Source organism: Orbicella franksi, chromosome 6 (genome assembly GCF_964199315.1).
Source record: "Orbicella franksi chromosome 6, jaOrbFran1.1, whole genome shotgun sequence".
Classification (NCBI taxonomy): domain Eukaryota; kingdom Metazoa; phylum Cnidaria; class Anthozoa; order Scleractinia; family Merulinidae; genus Orbicella; species Orbicella franksi.
Window position 1 is genome coordinate 17,076,513 of NC_138150.1, and position 22,001 is coordinate 17,098,513.

The following is a 22,001-nucleotide window of genomic DNA, read 5'->3' on the forward strand; positions in this document are numbered from 1 at the left end:
CCGGTGGTTTAGACTGTCTGCGACGCAGGCTACGAGGTAATGGGATTGAGAAAAGGTGGGAAAGGTCAAATTCAATTTCCATTCTCGGCCCCGGCCCCGGCTTTTTTGGTTGAAGTTTGGTTGAATGGATCGCACCCCTTTGACTCCACCTTTGACGCAGGTGAAAGGAGGAATCAAATATCTTATGAATTTGCCATACATTTGACCCCTGTCAAAAGGCAAGGCCAAACATGTCAATAACTTGGACTTCAGCTTTATACCTTTGCTCTCCTATGTCAAAGGCACCCCCGAGGAAAAACGGGAGGTAGACGTTCCCTCCCTTCCGTGGGTAAGAACGCACTATTCCGTGACTCGACGTGACTATTTGATAATTACTGTAGCTTAGTTCTTGTTTATCGGTGAAGTGAAATTTTGCGCTTTATATAAAACAACATAGTTCCCCTTCGAATGTTCATCAGATATTTAACTTTATTCCATATACATGTATCTCCAGCAGCGAGTTTAAAAAATCTATTCTTATATTTTCGAGGTAACAAGGGTATCGTGTTGCATACCTTGCCGAGGAAAACAAAAGTATCAAGTTACAAACGTTGGCGTGAGAAGTATAATTGTCAGATTTTCTACTTCTGCGTATTATATATTATTGAAGTTAAAATAAACGAAACTCAAAGTAAAATACTACGATAAAATTCAAAACCGTCTTGACAAACGGTAGTTGTAGTTTATTTTTGGGCCTTGAAAATACAAACATGAAACGAAACATACACACTGCTAAGATTTATTGAGTCCATATCACGTTTTTGTCCGCTCATAGTCTGCAAAGGGGAAAGGCCTAGTTGACTCTGGAAGGAGAGAACGGCAGGGGTGAGGACCTATGTGACCACTGTATCATAGCCGTAAGTTGTCTAAATTGCCCTCATCTCAGATTGTCTCAGTAGTTTAGGAAAGGGGTTAATTTATTGAGTGTAGTTGAAACCAATGTCTACTAATTTTATCCACATTTTGCAATTTTACTTCCGATAAAAACGAAAAAAAATTAAAACTGAGATGAAGTTAAGTTTATTAATTTTCAGATTAAAATCAGGCACGATGATCTTCCCGGGCCGCCTTTCCGTCAACATTTGCAAATAGTTTGGTACAAAAAAACTTTGTTAAAGCTGGTATATTCCTTCCAGAATTGTCAAGCATAAAGCAAGACTGTACAGATATGATTGCATCTTTCGTATACAACAACAACAGAGCTACGAAGCTAGTGTAGCGAGCAGAAAAGGCGTTTAAGATGTGGATCGCGCGAAACGCGATAAAAGGTCGCGAAGCGCGAACGAGGAGCGCGAGCGAGAAGTTCGGGCGAGAAGCGAGCGCGGAACGCGCAGAGCACCTTTGACAAACCTTTGGCCTGCGCATTGGCCTACTTAAAAGCAAACGTTTGACTTGAATCGCAGACAGATTTGATTACACTTTTAACCCGCCTTTGACAGTAAGCAAAGGTGTATCAAAGGATCACCTTCGCGCAAATCAAAGGCATTCACTGGTGAGTGAAAACGGTCTTTACCGCCTTTGACGTGGGTAGCAAAGGTCCCGGGCAAATGATCTTAAAGAGGCTTAAATGCGCGTTGAAGATCGTCAAAAGCGTGCAAAGGGTGCCTTTACAAAACCTTTGAACACACATTTAACGCCCGACAAAGACGATTTTTCGTGCCGTGCTACACACAGACATTCTGTCTACACTCCACAGCCCATAGGTCCACGGGTCCACGGGTCCACGGGTCCACGGGTCCACGGGTCCACGGGTCCAATAGACTGTAAGAGTAGTCCCTCTTTCGCTTAGTCGGTCGTGCGCGAAGAGAAAGAAAACTGCGAGACAAAAAATGGCTTCGCGCGGCTATTTTTTTCTCGCAGTTTCCTCTCACGTCACACACCATGGACTAAGCAAAAGAGGACTACTCGTAGTCTACGGGTCCAAAGGTCCACGCCTCCTGCTAGATAAATGATAGACATTCTAGTCAAATCCCTTCTCAACGGCTCAGAAAGACCCAGTAACACAGGTAAATAACAGTACATTTGTTTTACATGAATGTAAATGAATAAAAAAGATGACTATGTTATTGCTGATACAGTGTTCGGGTACCCCGTGCAATTTCTGAAACTCTTTCGGAATATTGGACTTCACACAATAGCCCGCGATTTATTTATTTTTTGACAGCGGACAATCGCGTGATCATGCGTGCCAAATTGAGGCAGTGTAAAAGTACGAGAGAGGAGCGAGAGGAAATAGTACAAGTGGCATTGTTTTATGCCTTTTTGCCTGGTATTTACCTCTGTCTGCAAAGATGCAACGAGTATTTACCAGAAAGGTAAGGTCTGATGATATTTTACGTAGTAAAAACAAGAAAGAGCTATTAAAAATCACTGAGTTAGATCGCTGAACGAACCGTGATCTAATATAAGCTTACCTGCTTCATCTGATTGACTTCAGGGCTATTTAAGTACAGATATTGCGTTAAACTTAGTTTTAAAATGGAACGCAGGCATGGCACGCAAAATGTTTTTTTTTTCGCAATCTCTCCAAGCTTCTGAAGATATATCTTGCCTTGCAAAACGTGCCTCTTGGTTTAAAATGTATGTGGACGTGTTGACCTTTCTCTTTTCACGTCTTACATGTAGTAATTATGAGATTCCTTTGCAGATTTGCACTGCTGAAATGCAAGGTGATGTTCAATACCATTCGTTTACTAGAGACCTTTAATAGGCTCGATCAAAGAACACTTGCATGCATGTACCTATCGATTTGCAACTTAGATTTTCACCCCTCCTTTAACAGTTTACATAGGAGCAGTTTACAGTAATATATCAGAAGGTTACTTTGTCAGTGAAACCACCTTTCAACATAAAATATAAAAAGTAACATTAGAACCCAAAACTTGTAATGTACTCTTTTCAACTCTTTTCAGTTGTCAAGTTCAATAATTTACCAAAAATATTTATTAATGGTGTTGCGTGTCAACAGACAAAATAAACAAGTCATGTAAATTGGCACACACTGAATTCTCTCTTGACCTCCTTCTCTTGGTAAGGGGTGAAAAATTAAACAAGTCACTAAACCAAGTGTTTAGTGAAGAATAAGGAAAACACCTTTCAAAGGAATCAATTAAATAGGCATTCACTTTCACAGAGGTTTTGACAAAGATTGATTAGCCTGTTTCTTTAAAAGTACTTCTATTAACTTATTCCACCTTCTGCCTTACCCATATCTACATGTAAGATATGCCAATGGAATTTCAAAGTTCATTGTCTTATCTTATTTCTCAATTGGGTACAGTTCATATGTGAGCTTTTAAAATATATGTTTGGGATAGAACATGGTTTGAACATATATATGGGTAACAGCTGGTTTCGCTACATATTGAGTTGGCTGTGTTTGAGTTCACTACATGTTCGCTACCCAGAACTTCCAGTTCACTACCTATTTAATTTGCATTCTCTACTATCGATAAAACTAAAAATTCAGGACATAGGTACATATAGATTATTCCTTGTTCTTTCATCCACTGCTGAGCCAAACCTGGTTAGCTGAGGTAGCAAACTTGGCCTGTGGGTAGTAAACATGTAGCGAACTTGAACATAGCAAACTCAACAGGTAGTGAAACCACTGTAAACCTATATGTGTTGTTGGTCAATAGATTATTTGTTCTTTTGGTCAGAATGATTTCAACATAGGTGAATTTGTATCAAAGGGGAAGGGGAAGTCTGGGACCAAAAACTTATCAGACCAACAAATATGAGCAAATTTGCAACAATCGCTTGGGTGGCTTAGTGGAGATGAAGGTGGCTACAAAATCAGAGATCAGGTGTTCAAATCTAGGTGTTGGAGAGGGGGGGGGGGGGGTAGTGGGTTGATATAGGATCTGAAGGATAGGGTTATTAGAACTGAAAGGGATGAGTGTTGTGTGAGTTATTATTTTTAAGAACTCTCGAAAAGGAAAAAAAAATTAACCTAGGGTTGAAACAAATTAATCTAGACTAAAATCATTCTGCTTCACCTTGGGCTGTTACCTTGTAGTGGTGGTGAGGCTTGGGTGTCTCAATGACCCTAAGAGCTGTGCCGGCTGGGACTCTAGTCCCTGGCAGGTTTAACCATGCCGGATTGGTCGAGGGGTAGAGACCAGACAAAGAACAGCCCCTGGTCCTCCAGGTTGGGGGTTGGGCGGTGGGTCAATCACCCGCCCCCTTAAAACAAAGCAGATTACAGAAACCTTAAACACTCGAAGGCAACCTTCTCTTGGGGCCAATGTGGTACCTTGCTTAGGTAGGCAAAGTATGACGCCCTTGAGCCAAAGCCGAGAGGATGCTCAGGAGCTGAACAAACCACTAATGACCCCAAGGACTCAGATTAGAATAGGGAACTGGAATGTGAGAACAATGTATACCGCAGGAAAGTCCGCACAAGTTGCGAGAGTGATGAATCAGATGAAGATCCAAATTATGGGAATAAGTGAGTGCTGATGGATAGGAGCAGGTAGAATGAATGAATGAATGAAAATCATTCTAACCTAAAGAACAAATCGGCCTACATCATATGTATAATTTCTTCCCTCTAAAAGGACATTTTTCACTTCAGACATATATATGTTTACCTGTAAGCAGGATACCTACTCGAGGATTAGATAGGAAGAGGATAAAAGGAGGGCCTCTTCCACATACTTTGTCCCCCTGTCTCTGTCTAAGAGCTGGTGCATAGGCAAGCAGACATCTGTTACTCAGATAGTAGAGGTAGCTCCCTATTGTTTTTATCACTCATTTAATTATTTTCATTCCATGTTCATGCTGTAATTCACTACTTAGGGACAGTAAGAACTTATCCCAAGTGTGTCCTTTTTAGAGTGTGTTTACTCGTGCTTGCAGCTCATGCCATGTTCATAGCTGGTTTCATCTTCATTTCAGGCTTTGTTTTCTGTCCGAGCAGCAGTCTATCATGGCAGACTGTTCACCACCTCGTATGTTGCTGCGCAAAAGGTAATTTCTTGTCTGCTTGACTCTATATTACTATTGATGTGGTGTGGAGAAAATACATGTAGATGTGACAGTGTTTTCCGTACTAGAAGTGATTTTTATTATCAGCATAGCTGGACATGTTTCCTTTCAAATCTCTCTTTTGGCTAGACATGTTACAAGTTGGTTGGACATAATTACTGTATCCACAATTAATCTGATGACTCTGATAACTATTGTCTATATCTAGAAATCATTTATTTAGTAAATTCTTTCAAAAAATGTGGTTACATTCATATATTGAAAATTATAGTATTTTAAAAATGGTGCGGTTGGAAAGAAAAGAAGAAGTAGAATTAACACACATAAAATTAATGCTTGCTTGAAGTGCACCTAACCCCAAAAACTTTTTTCCACTAGTAAAAATGAATCCACTTGTTATTCAAAGCATTTGAGCAAAAACATTTTTGAATTTGGTTGAATCCTCAATTTTCTATGCTCTTTCAAAGTCGCGCTGAATTGTTGTGCGACCGTGTTTAGGGAGTCTGGGATGGCAGTTGTTGATGACGTCTCCCCATGAACCAAACACAATAGCGTCTCAGTCGGCTCTCGGTATTTGCTCAGGAAAATGGAAAACAAAACTAATCATTCCAATATATTTTGGGACTAAAATGTCTCGAGTTTTGTTTCAAATTATTTCTTTTTCGTCACTGGAGTCAGAGTTAAGTTTGGATTCAGAAGACTCCAAAATAAACCTCGATTGAACACATTTGACAACTGTGAACTCGCTGCTTAGAGCTTTGAGAGCAATTTGCAATATTTCAAGTGACGACAGGGAAGACTTCTTTGTGGACGAGATGCTTGTATATTAGGAATGGAAAGCTAGATACGAAGTGGAGGAGCAGGCAATCAAAAAGCACGAAAGAAATCTCAAGGACTGCTTTGAGTCAGTTGGATGGTAATTTCGTCACCTAAACACAAGATTCCCATGCATGCTTATAGCCTGTTTACATTTGTCGTTAATGAGATTGTATTTTGTCAAGGTATGGTTGTTCTATTAAATCCAGTTTGTGTTTTACTTTCTGGAATGCTTCATGTTTATAAGAGCGATGTAAGTGTTGCAGTTTTCAAGACTTGGTGACCTCTGCACGTAGGTACTCAACTTTCGTGGGTGGACGTCACAATAGCCACTGGACCCATTCTCCTCAAAAATGGTTGTGAAACAAAATGGTGGCAATTTTAGGCTATTGTTGAGATTTCGTTGGGTACAGAAAATCAAGGATTTAACAGAGTCCAAAATTTTTTTGCAGAAGTAAAATATTTCAAACAACAAGTAGGTTCGTTTTAGCCAAGAAAAAAGAAAAGGGTTAGGTGCACTTTAATTTTCCAGGACTAAACTGACCATTATAATTATGGTAAAACCATTGTGTAACACAACATAACACTACTTGTGTCATTACTCATGACAATTGAAATTCTTTCTAAAAATTGCACTCACCTAAAGGCTTGTGCAATTTTGAGAGAATTTTATAATATGACTTGTAGTGTTAATCCTTAATTAATTGCACTTACATTTAATGTGATTACCTAGACAAATGGTTAAAATGAAAAGGGGTTGCTCTCTACATGAAGAGACAGACCCCCTATATGTATTAATTGCATGTAGTCTGTGACCTTGTGCCAGCTATGTATAGTTAGAGTAAATGAGGTAATTTGAACTTTGATTTTTTCTTCCTTACCAAGGTGGCTTTGAGTAAATTTGAACCAGACAAATATCTGAATTATCAACACTTGGAAGACAATTTGAGAATAGTTCGTGATAGGTAAGTCCTGGAAAAATGGTTTTAAAGCACAGTGCCTCTCTCCACCCAGATGTACACCAGCGAATTTAATGCTGGGGGTAACCCTGGAATGGAGAAGCATCCCATCCGGGGCCAGAGGGAGGGGGTGGAGTAAAAATACTCCTAATCACTTCATGCTACAGAAACCACTGGAGATTTAAGCACCAGCCTGATGGTCCACTTGGCTCTTATGCATACTTACCTTACTTTGCTTTAATATGACTTTGTGTCTGTGTCTATCAACTTTATTGGTCACAAAATTACAATATAATTAAAAGAAGGAAAGGACCAATAGGAATTGCGCGAACGGGAAAATAAAGTTACCCATGTGATGCGCAACCCTAAAAGCTAGTAAGAATGGTGATAGAAAATCTTAAATTTGATAAAAATTACAATAAAATCTAATAATTACTTATAGTTAAAAATTATAGTTAAATCAATTAAATTTAAATCTCATTGTTCACCGTAAGTGCTGGAACATGATTTCAACAAAAGCCAAACTTGAGATCTACAAATTAGCAATACTACCACACCTGACCTATTGTCAAATAGTATGGGACTTTTGTTGCTCATCCAGTACACACAAAGTGGAATGTTTACAGGAACGAGGATTATATGCAGTTTATTGCAGCAAGAGTACCACATATGAGGAACTATTGCAAATGGCCCAACTACCTACTCTACACATAATATTATTATCTCTTATTAGGTCAAAAACAACATTGCCCCTTCCTATATAGGTAAACTGTTTCATAAGAATATAAGCTGCCACACTCTGAGAAATGCGGACTTTGGCATACCCAGGTTCAACATGGTAACTCATGGCAAACACAGCCTAAGCTATCTAGGGCCTAAACTGTGGGCAAAGTTGAGTAAAGACCTTAGAAAGTCAGAAACCCTTAACAAATTTAAAAGTCAGCTAAGAACAATGAACCTGACGGAATTATTTAGCGAAAATTGTACTTAATTGTCTTATGTCCTAATCAGTTTTATTAGCCTAGTCTTCTTTTATGCTGTAGTTAATTAGCTATGTCCCATATGTTTTTAATGATTGGAATTTTAGAATTATTATTAGTATATAATACAGGACCGAGAAGAAGAAACTTCACAGGGAATGCTCGACAGAATGCGTTCAGTTTCCGTTCCATTTCCATGTGTACCCGTTCCATTCTGTACCCGTTTTGTACCCATTCTGTTCGTCCTGTCATACCCGTTCTGTATCCATTCTGTAACTGTTCGCAAAACGCGAAGGTTTCTTCTGAGCGGTACTGTAGGTGTCCACAATAATAGCGTACTGTTTACAGCTAGCTAGAATTTTTGACACGGCAATAAAGTTATTCATTCATTCATTCATTCATTCATTTATTTGTTCATTTAGCTTGCAGTCAGGAGAGTTTGTGGAAGGAAGTCCTTTTCTTCTCAAGAAGATAGTTCACAGCCTTTTAAAGCCTGTCTACTACCTTCTTGATGTGGAAAAAGCTCCATAATACCATAAAATTGGTTTTTAAATTTTTCAAACTGTGAAGCACCTAGATACATGTATTAGTGATAAGAGTAACAATTTTATCCTGGTTTTTCTGATTTGACAAATGAAGGCTGTTTTTATTTAGCAGCAAAATCATTTCTTTACAGGCTTAACAGGCCTTTGACTCTGTCTGAAAAAATTCTTTACTCTCATTTGGATGACCCAGCAAACCAGGTACAATAGACTTAAAATTAATCATAGGAACTTTCTTGCTTTTGTGGCTTATTTTTAGTAAACAGATGGGAACAGTTTGGCAAACACACCACCAGTATAACATCGATATCGGCACTATTCTTACTATTATGTGCTGACAAACATGTGCTGTTGTCTTGTACAGTGGCACAATCAATGTTGGCAATGCATTTGGCATATTGGATTCTCTTCTTTTACATACAAGTACATGTACATACATTTTGACTGCTGGTGGAGGTGTTTAGTTTATGACTATCAAAACATTTTCACCATTATTCATAATACAGAGATATTCCCAATTCAGAAATGTAGCTAACAACCAGCTCATCATCAGCTGAAACTTCATTAGAAATCAAAGAATTAGAATAGATAATTTTGAAGGTACACAGGATAGAAAAGCGGGGTGAGTTTAGTAATGAACCTGCGTAGTTTTACTTACACGTAGCTACGTTGAAGAATGTAATATAATATTCTGCACTAATTGATTCATAGTTCAGTATCCTAGTTCCCAAGCTCCAATAAGTACATAGTTATGTTATCAGTTAAGGTAACAGATATTTTGCAGGCATCTCCAAGCTTATTGGTTTCAGATACCATTCCCGTTATAAAAACAGAATATTGAGTCAGATGCTCTTTTACCAAGACAAGACTCTTTGTTATACCTGCCAACTCAAATACATTTTCCGATTGGAGGAGAACATGTCATGTCGTGGGTCAAAACTCACCAACTCTCTAGGGTGCACAAAACTCACTAACTCCCTAGGGAAACAACAACTTGAACTTTTGACTCGCACATGATCAGGTCGTGCTTCTTGAAACCACAAATCAAAAAGTCAGCTGGTGTCAAGCAAACGATTTCTTCGCAGTTTTTTCTATTTTTGAGTTAGGAGGTATAACAGAACACTTAATGACTGGCCCCACAGGAAACAGTGAGTTTTGTTTCCCCCTTGACGTTAATGTTCCCCTTGGCTTCAACATTGAGGCTCTTGGGGAGACAAAACTCACTGTTTCCCTTGGGACCAGTCATTAAGTGCTTATTACTCTAGGGTTGTTCAGTTGTATGCTAGAGTATTGTCCTATGCATACATGTGTGTGTTTTGGAGCAGAAATGTTCTTACAAATTATTTTAGCTTCTTGGTCGTGTTTTGACAGGATATAAAAAGGGGTGTGTCATACTTAAAGTTGAGGCCTGATCGTGTTGCTATGCAAGATGCTACAGCTCAGGTAACAAGAAGTCTCAGAGGAGTGCTTACATGAATGGTTTCTATTCATTACAAAATAGAGTGGTTTTCAGATGAGTGCTGTAAAACCAAGACCAACTAATTACATACCAATTAGACTACTCAGCCAATCTCAAACTGTAGGTAAACCAAAACCAAAAATAATTAATCATTCCATCATTTCAATCAATCATTTTTTTTTTGTTGTTTCAAAACCAAAATAACTGCCTGATTACTTTCGACACTCAATTGAAAACTGCTCTACATTTATTTTACAGCTGCTGTTAAATTACATTACAACTGAAACAAGTTACTAAAATTGTCTAGGTAGGAACATACGACTTCTATATTACTGAAGCAGGGCAGTCATCAAATTTTGATTCTGCTGTAGTATTGATCTTCACATTCGTTTCAAACTTGTAACTTTGTGCATGGATGATATCAACAACAGCCTTAAAGGTGAGTTCACGTGTAACATCAAGGGCCCATCAAATGTACTCAGCCATAAAAGACGTTACAGGTTACGGCCCCTATTGACAGCCGTGGCTGAAGGAACTTCAGTGTTCCCTTTCATGATGGCCCCAACTTATATTATTGTAGGTGACCAATTTCTTCTATCCATGTTTGCTTGAATGCAAAATGGTAGAACTAGTGACAGGAAGGCCATAGGATAAATTTACAGTTCTGTCTTATGTAGCATATGCACCTGTTGGAAAGGAAGAACGTGCTGTCCATGTTACATGTATATAAGTGAAACCTGCTCATGACATGTAGAAAATCTCCCTTGACCTGCGCATCAGAAACTTAATATCTGAGAAAATTTCTCCATCAACACCTTTCTGGTTTTGAGCCAGCTGCTGAGCAAAACTTTTCATTATGTTATTAGGGTGTCTGTAAGTGGTCAATATGTGGATATGCACCCACTCTTTGGAGAAAACTTTGTCATTTATCAAAATTAATTGATTTTAGCCTTGACCTATCCCACTTCAGTCAACACACAAGTTGATGTGTTAATTTGATTTCAGATGGCTATGCTTCAGTTTATCTCTAGTGGACTTCCTAAGGTGAGTGCATCCAGAACTCTCTAAAAGACAAAACAGAGGCTTAACTTTTAGTCATGGTGTATGTACTGCCTTGATTAAGTACCACAAAATGGCCACAAATGTATGAATTAAAAGAACTGCCCTCAAATAAGTGCTGCACTCTTACTTGAGCTCGAAAGAGGTGCTTATTATAAGACTAGAGGCGTATGTTTCTATGCGTCCACTTGATTCCAGTATGGAAAAAAGAGTGGCACTGATATTTTGAATGGAGTTTCAGTGGTTGATGCCATCATTGTTGGGTAACAAATTATAAGAACCACCCTTGAATAAGTGCTGCCCTTGAATAAACATGGCATCAAAACTTTAAAAATGTAGGAAATGTCATGGTGCTTTTTCGAGTAGATTTGACATTACAGATAGTTCACTGGACTTTAAATTCAGATAAACATCTAGATTTCAAGCTGTGACCATTTTCACTGTGTTGTGTTTTTAAATTCAACAGTAAACTCTGACTAATAGCAACCTTCTCTATCCAGCAAGTTCCAGAAATAATGAATACCACATGTACATGTAGCAAATTGCTATGTTAGAAAAAGCTGTGAAATCATTGTCAGTAGTGTTATCTGTGATTGCCTTATCGTCTTGTTGTGGAAGACTGCTTAGCAAAGCTGATGCAGTCATCCCATCAAAACATTGGTGAATTGCTCAATTGAAGAAGCTAGTCATAAAAGGGGATAAGTGACGATTTTGGTTGCTTTTCGTTTTCTTGCCCCAAATGAGCTGAATTTTTGCATGTGGTCTTCAATGTAATAGAAAAACGTGGTTCTGTATTTTTGTTGCTGGTTTTTGCTTTGTTTTCGAGTTAAAACGTAGGCAAAAAACTTGGCTTTTCCTAGCCATGTCTTTAGGAGTTTATTTGTTGAACAGCAAACAGGCAGACTGTTTATAGTGTATGAAGTCAAAACCAAATCCCACAGCATATAGAGCGGAAATCTGGGAACGGATTGTTTACACCGGTTATTGTGACGTGAACACAACACGTGAATTGATCGAGCGTCAAACGAAATGCCATCAAACAAAAAAGAGATGTGCCGCATTAGAGCTCTGTCAACTAATATCTTAAGCATTGTTTTAAAGTACCTTGTATGCCTACCTGGTGGTTGAGAGGCATCATAAAGCCTCGATAAACCCGTAAGTCATCAGCACGTTTTAAAGAATCAAAATGTGTTCTGAAACTTCGAAGGCAGCTGATATACCGTAATCGTGTTGTCGGTGTTTGAAGTCAGGTCGAGCCAGGTAGCAAAGTGCAAGAGCAGTTCTTGCCCAAGAAAAATACCCTCTGGTGAGTTGTGGCCCATTTGCCAAGCGTTGCTAGCGTCAAAGTTTGGAAAGCGAGAACTGGTTTTAGACTTATAAAATTTGTCTTGTATCGACTGCCTTTTTTTCCCGCGCACGAGGTGTAAAGACCCTTCCCGGCATGCATTGCGATTACGTTCTGCGGACGTTTCTCGAACTGGTAACTAGATTTAAACATAATAATGGCCAGCAAGTGGCGATCGATTGTAACAGATCTGTGATCCAGTTTGCATTGATTTTATTTCAAATCGGTATGATTTGTAGTGTTTTGAGCTTCTGGGATCAGGGGACATGCAGATGTATGTAGGCCCGTACGTTGCGCAGAAGGGTTAATCTGTTAATCTGTCAGCCCTATTTATAGAGCGTTTTCACGTGGAGTCATCAAATTCTTAAATCCAAAACTAAACAGCCACCAAAGTTGTTATCCTCATCAGGCATAAGAGGTACCAGCGCATTTTCAACTTGGAAGTTATGGCGGTGCGTGACATAAAGCTACGATCACGTTTGTCGAAAACTATGTTTTATTTCGTGATTTTTTAACCATTGAAGATGTTGCCGTATTTGGAAAAGTGCTTATTGAAATGTTTATTTGTTTTATTTTATTTTTATTTACACCTTTTTTTGACCTGAAATCAGCATTTTTGAGCTTATACGTTGCGTGAAATTACCATTTTCAGGAGCCCATCATGGGCTCCTACCATTTTGCTTTTTTCTAAGTGAAACCAACATCCTTGCCGTCACGCGTTAACGCGAATCAACATTTTAACCTATTTAGACCTGAAATCAACATCATTGAGCTTATGCGCTGCGTGAAATTGACATTTTGCTGGTTTCTAAGTGAAACTAACATCCTTGCCGTCACGCGTTAATGTCAAATCAACATTTTAACCTATTTAGACTTGAAATCAACATCATTGAGCTTATGCGCTGCGTAAAATTGACATTTTGCTGGTTTCTAAGTGAAACCAACATCCTTGCCGTCACGCGTCAACATGAAATCAACATTTAAACCTCTTTTGACCTAAAATCAACATTTTTGAGCTTATACGTTGCATGGAATTGACATTATTTTTGCTAGTTTCTAAGAGAAATCAAACTCCTTGCCGTCACGCGTTAACGTGAAATCAACATTTTAACCTATTTAGACCTGAAATCAACATCATTGAGCTTATGCGCTGCGTGATTTGACATTTTGCTGCTTTCTAAGTGAAACCAACATCCTTGCCGTCACGTGTTAACGCGAAATCAACATTTTAACCTATTTAGACCTGAAATCAACATCATTGAGCTTATGCGTTGCGTGAAATTGACATTTTGCTGGTTTCTAAGTGAAACCAACATCCTTGCCGTCACGCATTAACGCGAAATCAACATTTTAACCTATTTAGACTTGAAATCAACATCATTGAGCTTATGGGCTGCGTGAAATTGACATTTTGCTGGTTTCTAAGTGAAACCAACATCCTTGCCGACACGCGTTAATGTCAAATCAACATTTTAACCTATTTAGACTTGAAATCAACATCATTGAGCTTATGTGCTGCATAAAATTGACATTTTGCTGGTTTCTAAGTGAAACCAACATCCTTGCCGTCACACATTAACATGAAATCAACATTTAAACCTTTTTTGACCTAAAATCAACATTTTTGAGCTTATACATTGCGTGGAATTGACATTTTGCTGGATTCTAAGGGAAATCAACCTCCTTGCCGTCACGCGTTAACGTGAAATCAACATTTTAACCTATTTAGACCTGAAATCAACATCATTAAGCTTATGCGTTGCGTGAAATTGACATTTTGCTGGTTTCTAAGTGAAATCAACCTCCTTGTCGTCACGCGTTAACGTGAAATCAACAGTTAAACCTTTTTTGACCTAAAATTAACATTTTTGAGCTTATACATTGCGTGAAATTGACATTTTGTTGCTTTCTAAGTGAGATCAAAGTCCCTACGGTCACGGCGGGCCGATCCTTTGTTATGATAAACCGAGGCGAGACTTCGACTTATAACAAAGGCTTGGCTTGGTTATTATAACAAAGGATCGGCTCTGTTTATCACAACAAAGGCCCGGCTTGGTTTATTTGCAGCCTCGGCAGGAAAAGGGCGTTAGGTATTTTAATCAAAAGTGAACTTTGTCGAAAACGCTCCAAATTTCGCATAGAGTTTTTTTTAGGTATGTTTAGCAATGTCCCGTAGTTTTTCCGCTAAACTTTGCTTCGTTTTCAGGATATTGCATATGCAAAAAACCACTCGGTTTTCCTAGCGGCGTCTTTATAAAGCGAAGCAAAAACCAGCGGCAAAAATATAGGAACACGTTTTTCTATTACATTGAAGACCACATGCAAAAATTCAGCTAATTTGGAGCAAGAAAAAAGAAAAGCAACCAAAATCGTCACTTATCCCCTTTTATGACTAGCTTCTTCAATTGATAAATTTTGAGCAATCAGAATTGTCTATACGCTACAGTGGCTTCAATTAAATTTTGTTGTTAATTTTGTACAAAGGTTGCGGTTCCAACAACTGTCCACTGTGATCACTTGATAGAAGCACAGGTTGGAGGTGAAGAAGACTTGAAGAAAGCTAAAGAAATCAATGAAGAAGTCTATAATTTCTTAGCTACAGCCTCGGCGAAATATGGTGTTGGGTTTTGGAAACCAGGCAGCGGAATCATTCATCAAATCGTTCTGGAAAATTATGGTTTTCCTGGTGTGCTGCTGATTGGCACTGACAGTCACACACCAAATGGAGGTTAGTTTAAAAGTGCAGAAAAGATCCCTACCCACTCATGGAAGGTCATTTCCATGTTAGATAGGTGTCTCATTCTGATAGCTGATACGCAGAGGTTCTGCTCTGGCACTGCAAAGGTCATGGGTTGAAATCTCATTAAAGCTTGAATTAATATATCAAACACGAAACACTTCATTTGACTACATTTCCAAGAAGAGAGTTGAAAATATGAGTTGAAATCTCATTAAAGCTTGAAGTAATATTATCAAACACGAAAGACTTCATTTGACTACATTTCCAAGATGAGAGTTGAAAATATGAGTTGAATTCTCATCAAAGCTTCAAGTAGTATATCAAACACGAAAGACTGCGTTTTACTACATTTCCGAGAAGAGAGTTGAAAATATGATGCGTACCAGAGTATTTTTGATGAGCTTCAAGGTGTTTGGTAATGTGGTCAAACACTTTCTTGAGTGTTTGATATATCTTCTCAATTGAAACTTAAGAAATAAAATTGTAACAATCCATACTAAGCAAGATTAGATATCCAAACACCACAGTCAGAGTCATGATTTCCTTTGTTTTTGCTTGATGAAATATTAAATGAGTATGAGAACTTTATGTCACGTTTTCTTTATGACTGCAAAGATCGTTTGCCCGTTAAAAGTAGTTCACCAACAGTTCACATAATTATATTATTTACTTTCTTACATCATACATGTAATTATGCACCACTTTTATGTTGACACACCCTTTTGTTTCAAGGTGGCCTTGGTGGTTTGTGTATTGGTGTTGGTGGAGCAGATGCTGTTGATGTTATGGCTGACATACCATGGGAACTCAAGTGCCCTAAGGTAGAATATCAGTCATATCTTAAAAGGGCTAGGTCTCACAATTTCAGGCAATTTTAGGACTGATCAAATGTTCATAGAATTAACTGAAATATCACAGCGATGGCTTAATATTGTAAAAGAACTCAAAACAATTCTCAAAAAAAACAAAAAGGGACATGTATGGGTGGGTAAAATTGGAGAAGATTAAAACAGATTGCTTATGGCTTAACTTGAAAAACAGCAGCCTGACTTCATTATTTTGAAATGGAAGTGTCATTACTTAAGTCAGAAATCATCACTGTATAATTTGAGGTTGTGATTCTGGCAATAAAACACAATTGCTCTCACTGCCGGTTTAAAGCTTAGAGCCCATATTTAATGGAAAATAAGATATCATCATGTCTTTAAATACTTACTTTGGAATTCTGATAGTAACTGCTCACATCAAGTAGATTTGTGAAAGGGAAGGGCACAGGACAGGCTATTAGGGGCCTTACCTTTGGCTCATATAGTGTAGCTTTCATACTTTAAGAGTGGCTGTTATTTTCAGAGAGTTAAAATATGCAAATAACAGAATTTCAGTGAACATGGTAGATACTGCTTTGGAGTACTTTAATACTTGAAAGATCTCATGGAGTCGTGCTTCCTGGTCAAACTTGTCATCAGATTTTTCAATGTTGGAAGAACCTAAAATAACACAAGTGGGCAACACAGCAATTTGATTGGTTAGGCTGTTGTGGATTCCTTTAAAATTCCAGAGTAATAATTTGGCTTTTGTGCAGAAAACTGGAAAAAAGAATGAAAAGAATTGTTTTCCCTGTTAATGTATTTTTTCAAATCACTGATTTTAGAAGCTAACTAGTTAAAGTGCACCTAACCCCCCAATTTTTTTTTCATTAAAATGAATCTACTTGTTATTTGAAATAGTTCTGAGAAAAAATTTTTGGATTCCGTTAAATCCTCGATTTTCTGTGCCCTGACGAAATCTCGAAAATAGCTCCAAACCACCACCATTTTGTTTCACGACCGAGTTTGAGGAGAATGGGTCCAGCGGCTTTTGTGACGTCTACCCAGGAAGGTTAGATATCTCACGTCCTCTTATTTCCTTCAGGATGGTGCAATACGCATTCGAAAAGTGCGCAGAAACACCTTCCAGAGGTGCTATCGGCTGTTGCAGCAATATTCCAGATTTAAAGAAAGATATACTGTACAATTTACTGATGATCGGCTAATGGTGCAATAAAGGTGTAAACGATGGTTGATTTTGTCGAACCGAAACAAGCGAACTGAATCTGTGAGAACCATTGAAGAACTCTCACTGGAATTTGTTCCGCAGACTTTCGAGCGCTATTTTCATAAATTTTCTGCTTAAAGCTAACCAGCAATTTGTAGAAATACTACCGACAACCCATATCTTCCAATCCCGCAGTATTTATAACATAACCAGCAAAGTTGTGTGATCCGATCATGATCAAGAAGCGTTATACTGATATGTAAATAGATCGCAACTTTACGCTGCTAACCAACACTTATTTCTCTTTCGATTTAGAAGAAAGTCAAAGATTAGTCCTTTAGAATTACATGATAACAAAATTGTTAGACTCACATAGTTTTTCGAAGGTTTGGAAATCAGCAGTGCGACAAAGATTCTGTGCAATAGCGTCGAAAATATGACCGCATAACATTATCTGCGGACCGCTTAGGGAACATATCCTTTTCGCTTATCCGACGAATTTCACTGCAAACTTTGAGAACAATTTACATTGGTTATTTGGAGTTACGACTTAAAACGTCTGACAATGTAAAATCGGTAATTGTATGAAATGTTTCCTTCCGCCTTGCTTCCCGCAGCTTCAAAAATACAGGTCCAAACAATACGATTTTCAATCGATCGAAGCCAATGTTTTGGAGGTCATCAAGTCTTAAAAACTGCAACACATACGTCGCTCTTATAAACATGAAGCATTCAACTGAAAGTAAAACACAAACTTGATTTAACAGAACAATCACACCTTGACAAAATACATTCTCGCTAAGGACAAATGTAAACGGGTTATAAACACACGTGGGAATCTTATGTTTAGTTGATGAAATTACCATCCAAAGCAGTCCTTGAGTTTTCTTTCCTGCTCCTCCACTTTGTATCTAGCTTTCCATTCCTAATATACAAGCAGCTCGTCCGCAAAGAAGTCTTCCCCTTCATCGCTTGAAATATTGTAAATTGGTCTCAAAGCTCTAGGCAGTGAGTTCACAGTTGTCGAACGTGCTCGATCGAAGTTTATTTCGGAGTCTTCCAAATCCAAACTTAACTCTGACTCCAGTGACGAAAAGGAAATGATTCTGAGACAAAACTTGGACGTTTTAGTCCCAAAATACATCGGAATGATTAGTTTTGGGAATGATTAGTTTTGTGTACCATTTTCTTGAACAAATACAGAGAGTTGACTGAGGCGCTATTGTGTTTGGTTCCTGGGTAGACGTCATCAGGTACCGCCGCCCCAGACTCCCTAAAACGCGGTCGTGAAACACTTCAAGTGCGACTTTGAAAAGGCATAGAAAATCGAGGATTCAACCAAATTCAAAAATTTCTTCACCCAAATGCTTCAAATAAAGTCTAGATTCGTTTTAGCGAAAAAAAAAATTGGGGGGTTAGGTGCACTTTAAGCTTCTTATTGTTATTTTAGGTGCCCTATTATCTTTTTTTCTTCAAATGTAATTATTAAAGATAACTACTACAGTGTATGTTTTTGATGAGGTACAAGTTAACTATTGTTGTTGATGTTGTTGTTGTTGCTTGTGAAGCTGATGATGGGATTAACGATGTTGCTGCAAATGAAATTCTCCTAAGGAAGTAGCTGTGAGTCATCTGCCGTGATTAACATTGCTAGCATTTTGGCCAATACTTTTTCCTTGAAATGAACAGGTCATAGGAGTCAAACTGACTGGAGAGCTTAAGGGCTGGACTTCACCCAAAGGTACAAACCACTCAATTTCTGATTGTTTATTAATGTACTATTTCTGTGTCTGCTGTGAACATTTGCAATCAATATAATTTGAAAATTGGTGTGTCCTTGGTGGATGGTCATCACAGGTAAACCGAGGGAACTGGAATTAATCACAATGAGCAATTTTGTCATGGATTTTATTTAATTATCAATTGTTCAAAGATAATCTTCAGTTAAGTTACACATAAAAAAGGTAAAGTCTGTCAGCCCGTCAGGCTGGCACTTATCTCTGGTTTCTGTACTAACCGTAAAGCGACTAGGAGTATTTCTACTCCCCCCTGGATAGGATGCTAGTCCATTGTATCGTTACCCCCAGCATCAAACTTGTCGGTACTCATTTATACAGCTGGACGGATAGAGGCACTGTTAGAGTGAAGTGTCTTGCCCAAGAACACAACACAATGTCCCCGGCCAGGGCCCAAACCTGGACCACTTGATCCAGAGTCGAGCGCAGTAACCATGAGGCCACCACGCCTCCCATAAGTGACACATAAGAGGATACAAACTTCTGTAACTTTGTGTATGGGTGTGTTTGTTTTGACAGATGTTATCCTGAAAGTTGCTGGAATCTTAACAGTAAAGGGTGGAACTGGCGCTATTGTAGAATATTTTGGACCTGGAGTAGATTCCATTTCCTGTACAGGTAAGCTTTTCTATATGTGTCTTTTGAAAAATGCTTCTTTAATTAAATTCTGACAGCTAACTTGCACTTTTTTGGCATACTTATTGTTGTATCTGTCAACCAATTGTTTGATATTTGCAACCCAAAGAGATCTCCAAAGAATTAGAGCAATTAAAACAGCTGAAGAAATCATTGACTGTGTCAAATGGGTTTTGTAACCATTCACCCAGCCAGTGAACTAAGTCATAAGAAAATGGCCGCCAAACTGTCAAACTTGTAGAAATCCTACCAGCAGTTAAGTAGTGGAAACAAAAGTTATTTATATGCATGACCTGACAGCCCTATTTCCATCTTATCATCATTTTAATAGGTATGGGAACGATTTGTAACATGGGTGCTGAAATTGGTGCCACAACATCAGTTTTTCCATACAATAACAGGATGGAGAAATACCTCATTGCAACTGGAAGGCCACAGATTGCTGACCTTGCCAACAAACATGCATCGTTTCTTCAGTCTGACAGTGGAGCAGATTATGACCAAGTCATCGAGATTAATCTCAGTGAGGTGAGCACTTGGTGCCTCCTCTCTATTGTTAGTCATCGTGTTTCAAGATGAATACCAATTTTACAAGTTAGAGGAGTTGCATGTCGTTGTTGGTACTGCATGTCTTGTTACTCTCCAACAATAAAGCATTTTATTTGGCTGGCTAGCAATGGTTTTTAAGATGAAGGTTGTTTGGAGCACTGAACTAATCAACGAGATGACAATTTGAGATTTGTTTTCTTGGTTCTAGCATGACTTCAAGTACTGTCTGTTCACAAAGAAAAAATGAGCAGTAAACTCAACTATCAGCTTAAGTTTTATTGTTATATCGCGCTAATTCGAACTTGGTTATTTTGAATTCCTGGTTACAGTATTTCGAGCTCAAAATAATTTCTCTTGGATGTGCCCTTCAGTTATTTACCATTGGTTACTTCGAACTCCCACTACTTCAAGCAATTTTTTGTTTCCCATGAGAGTTGAAATAGCAGGGCTCAACTGTGATGGTATTAATCTCTAATGCTTTCTCTTCCCAGCTTGAGCCACATGTGAATGGTCCGTTTACACCAGACTTGGCTCATCCCATCTCCAAATTAGGTTCAACAGCACAAGAGAAAGGCTGGCCAATGGACATTAGAGTTGGTGGGTTGCACATTACTGACTCCAGCACCGCTAATGAAAATAATGTCTCCCAGAATGTCTGTATTATTGAGGTCTTTATATCACCTCCCCCAACAGCATTTACCATACTATTCCCATACACAAGATTTGCTTTTGTACTCACCTAGATTTGAATGCCTGATCTCTGATTTTGTAGTCCACCTTCATCTCCACTAAGCCATGGAAGCAATTGTTGCAAATATAAATATAAATAATGAAAATAATATTTTGAGTTTGACTGACAAGCTGTTATCTTGTTTTCTTGACAGGTCTAATTGGCAGCTGTACTAATAGTAGCTATGAAGATATGACAAGAGCTGCAAGTATTGCACAGCAGGCTCTCAAACATGGACTGAAATCCAGGTAAGGGCACATCTGATGACTGCATTCAATTTCTGGGCTCTCATGAGAAACTGTTTATAAACCCCTACCCCATCTCAGTTCAAAAACATTCTACTTCTGCTGCCCATCACAGACTAAGGAAGGAAATCTCATTACCTCATTTGATATCCTCAGTGGAAGTGAAGCTGGCCAGATTTGTCAGCACTCTGCAGCACAACATGGGTTTGACAAAATAGAATTAACAAGAAGCCTCAACTATCAACCATTTCATGAATATGATAATTATTCATTAAAAATACGGTAGACGTAAATTTGAAAATATTATCACTAAAAGTGGAAAACACATCCAGAGAGCCCATCTCAGACAAAAATAAAACAAATTGGACCTCCATCAGTGGATTAAGGTAATAACCCTGTTAAACTTATTAAAAGTATAATTACGGATTCTGTCATAGGTCAATGTTCACAGTCACTCCTGGATCTGAACAAATTCGTGCAACCATTGAAAGAGATGGAATTGTAAGTAATCTGAAGTAAAAACCAAACTTGTTTGAAATTTGAACTAAAATGTATAGATTGTGTATTAAATGTTCATTGATTTTGTTGAACATGTAAAGCCCACCCTGAATGTAGGAGGCTTTTCTTGAGTGACGGTCTCTGGTTCCTGTTAAATCCTATGTTAAGTCTTGATAATGACTCTTCACTTAACTTCTTGTAAAGCAGTCGTATAGTCAATCATGAACACGAGAACTCCTTGGCTAGATTATGTCCTGAAAATTTGTATTCAATTTGTCTCTCTAACAGGCAGAGACATTGAGAGAGTTTGGAGGAACAGTGTTAGCAAATGCTTGTGGACCTTGCATTGGACAGTGGAACAGGTTTGACGAAAATAGATCATGTACAATGGTCTTGTAGACTTTAGACACGGTGATGAAGAGTTTGATCCCTGGCTGTCATCGCTTCCCTTTCATTGTCTTCTCAGGCAAGGCATTTTACATTCACATTCCCTGATTGAGCCCTTCACTCAGGTGTATATAGAGGTATATTAATATAAGTGACATCAGCGCATAGCTGCTCCCCCTTATGTATTAGTAGATG

General features: G+C 38.4%; 1 protein-coding gene across 1 annotated transcript in view; it reads left to right on the forward strand.

The window, feature by feature from the left end:
• The first annotated feature begins 2,246 nt into the window (after positions 1 to 2,246).
• LOC145490988 (aconitate hydratase, mitochondrial-like) overlaps positions 2,247 to 22,001 on the forward strand; it is a 35,025-nt gene continuing 15,270 nt past the window's right edge. The window contains exons 1-15 of the mRNA XM_081470119.1: positions 2,247 to 2,354; positions 4,942 to 5,013; positions 6,733 to 6,812; positions 8,463 to 8,529; positions 9,700 to 9,771; positions 10,793 to 10,831; positions 14,676 to 14,919; positions 15,664 to 15,752; positions 18,655 to 18,706; positions 19,281 to 19,379; positions 19,729 to 19,925; positions 20,438 to 20,543; positions 20,831 to 20,924; positions 21,359 to 21,422; positions 21,708 to 21,781. Coding sequence (XP_081326245.1) covers positions 2,331 to 2,354; positions 4,942 to 5,013; positions 6,733 to 6,812; positions 8,463 to 8,529; positions 9,700 to 9,771; positions 10,793 to 10,831; positions 14,676 to 14,919; positions 15,664 to 15,752; positions 18,655 to 18,706; positions 19,281 to 19,379; positions 19,729 to 19,925; positions 20,438 to 20,543; positions 20,831 to 20,924; positions 21,359 to 21,422; positions 21,708 to 21,781 — 1,373 coding nt within the window. The 5' untranslated portion in view covers positions 2,247 to 2,330. The remainder of the gene's footprint in view (positions 2,355 to 4,941; positions 5,014 to 6,732; positions 6,813 to 8,462; positions 8,530 to 9,699; positions 9,772 to 10,792; positions 10,832 to 14,675; positions 14,920 to 15,663; positions 15,753 to 18,654; positions 18,707 to 19,280; positions 19,380 to 19,728; positions 19,926 to 20,437; positions 20,544 to 20,830; positions 20,925 to 21,358; positions 21,423 to 21,707; positions 21,782 to 22,001) is intronic.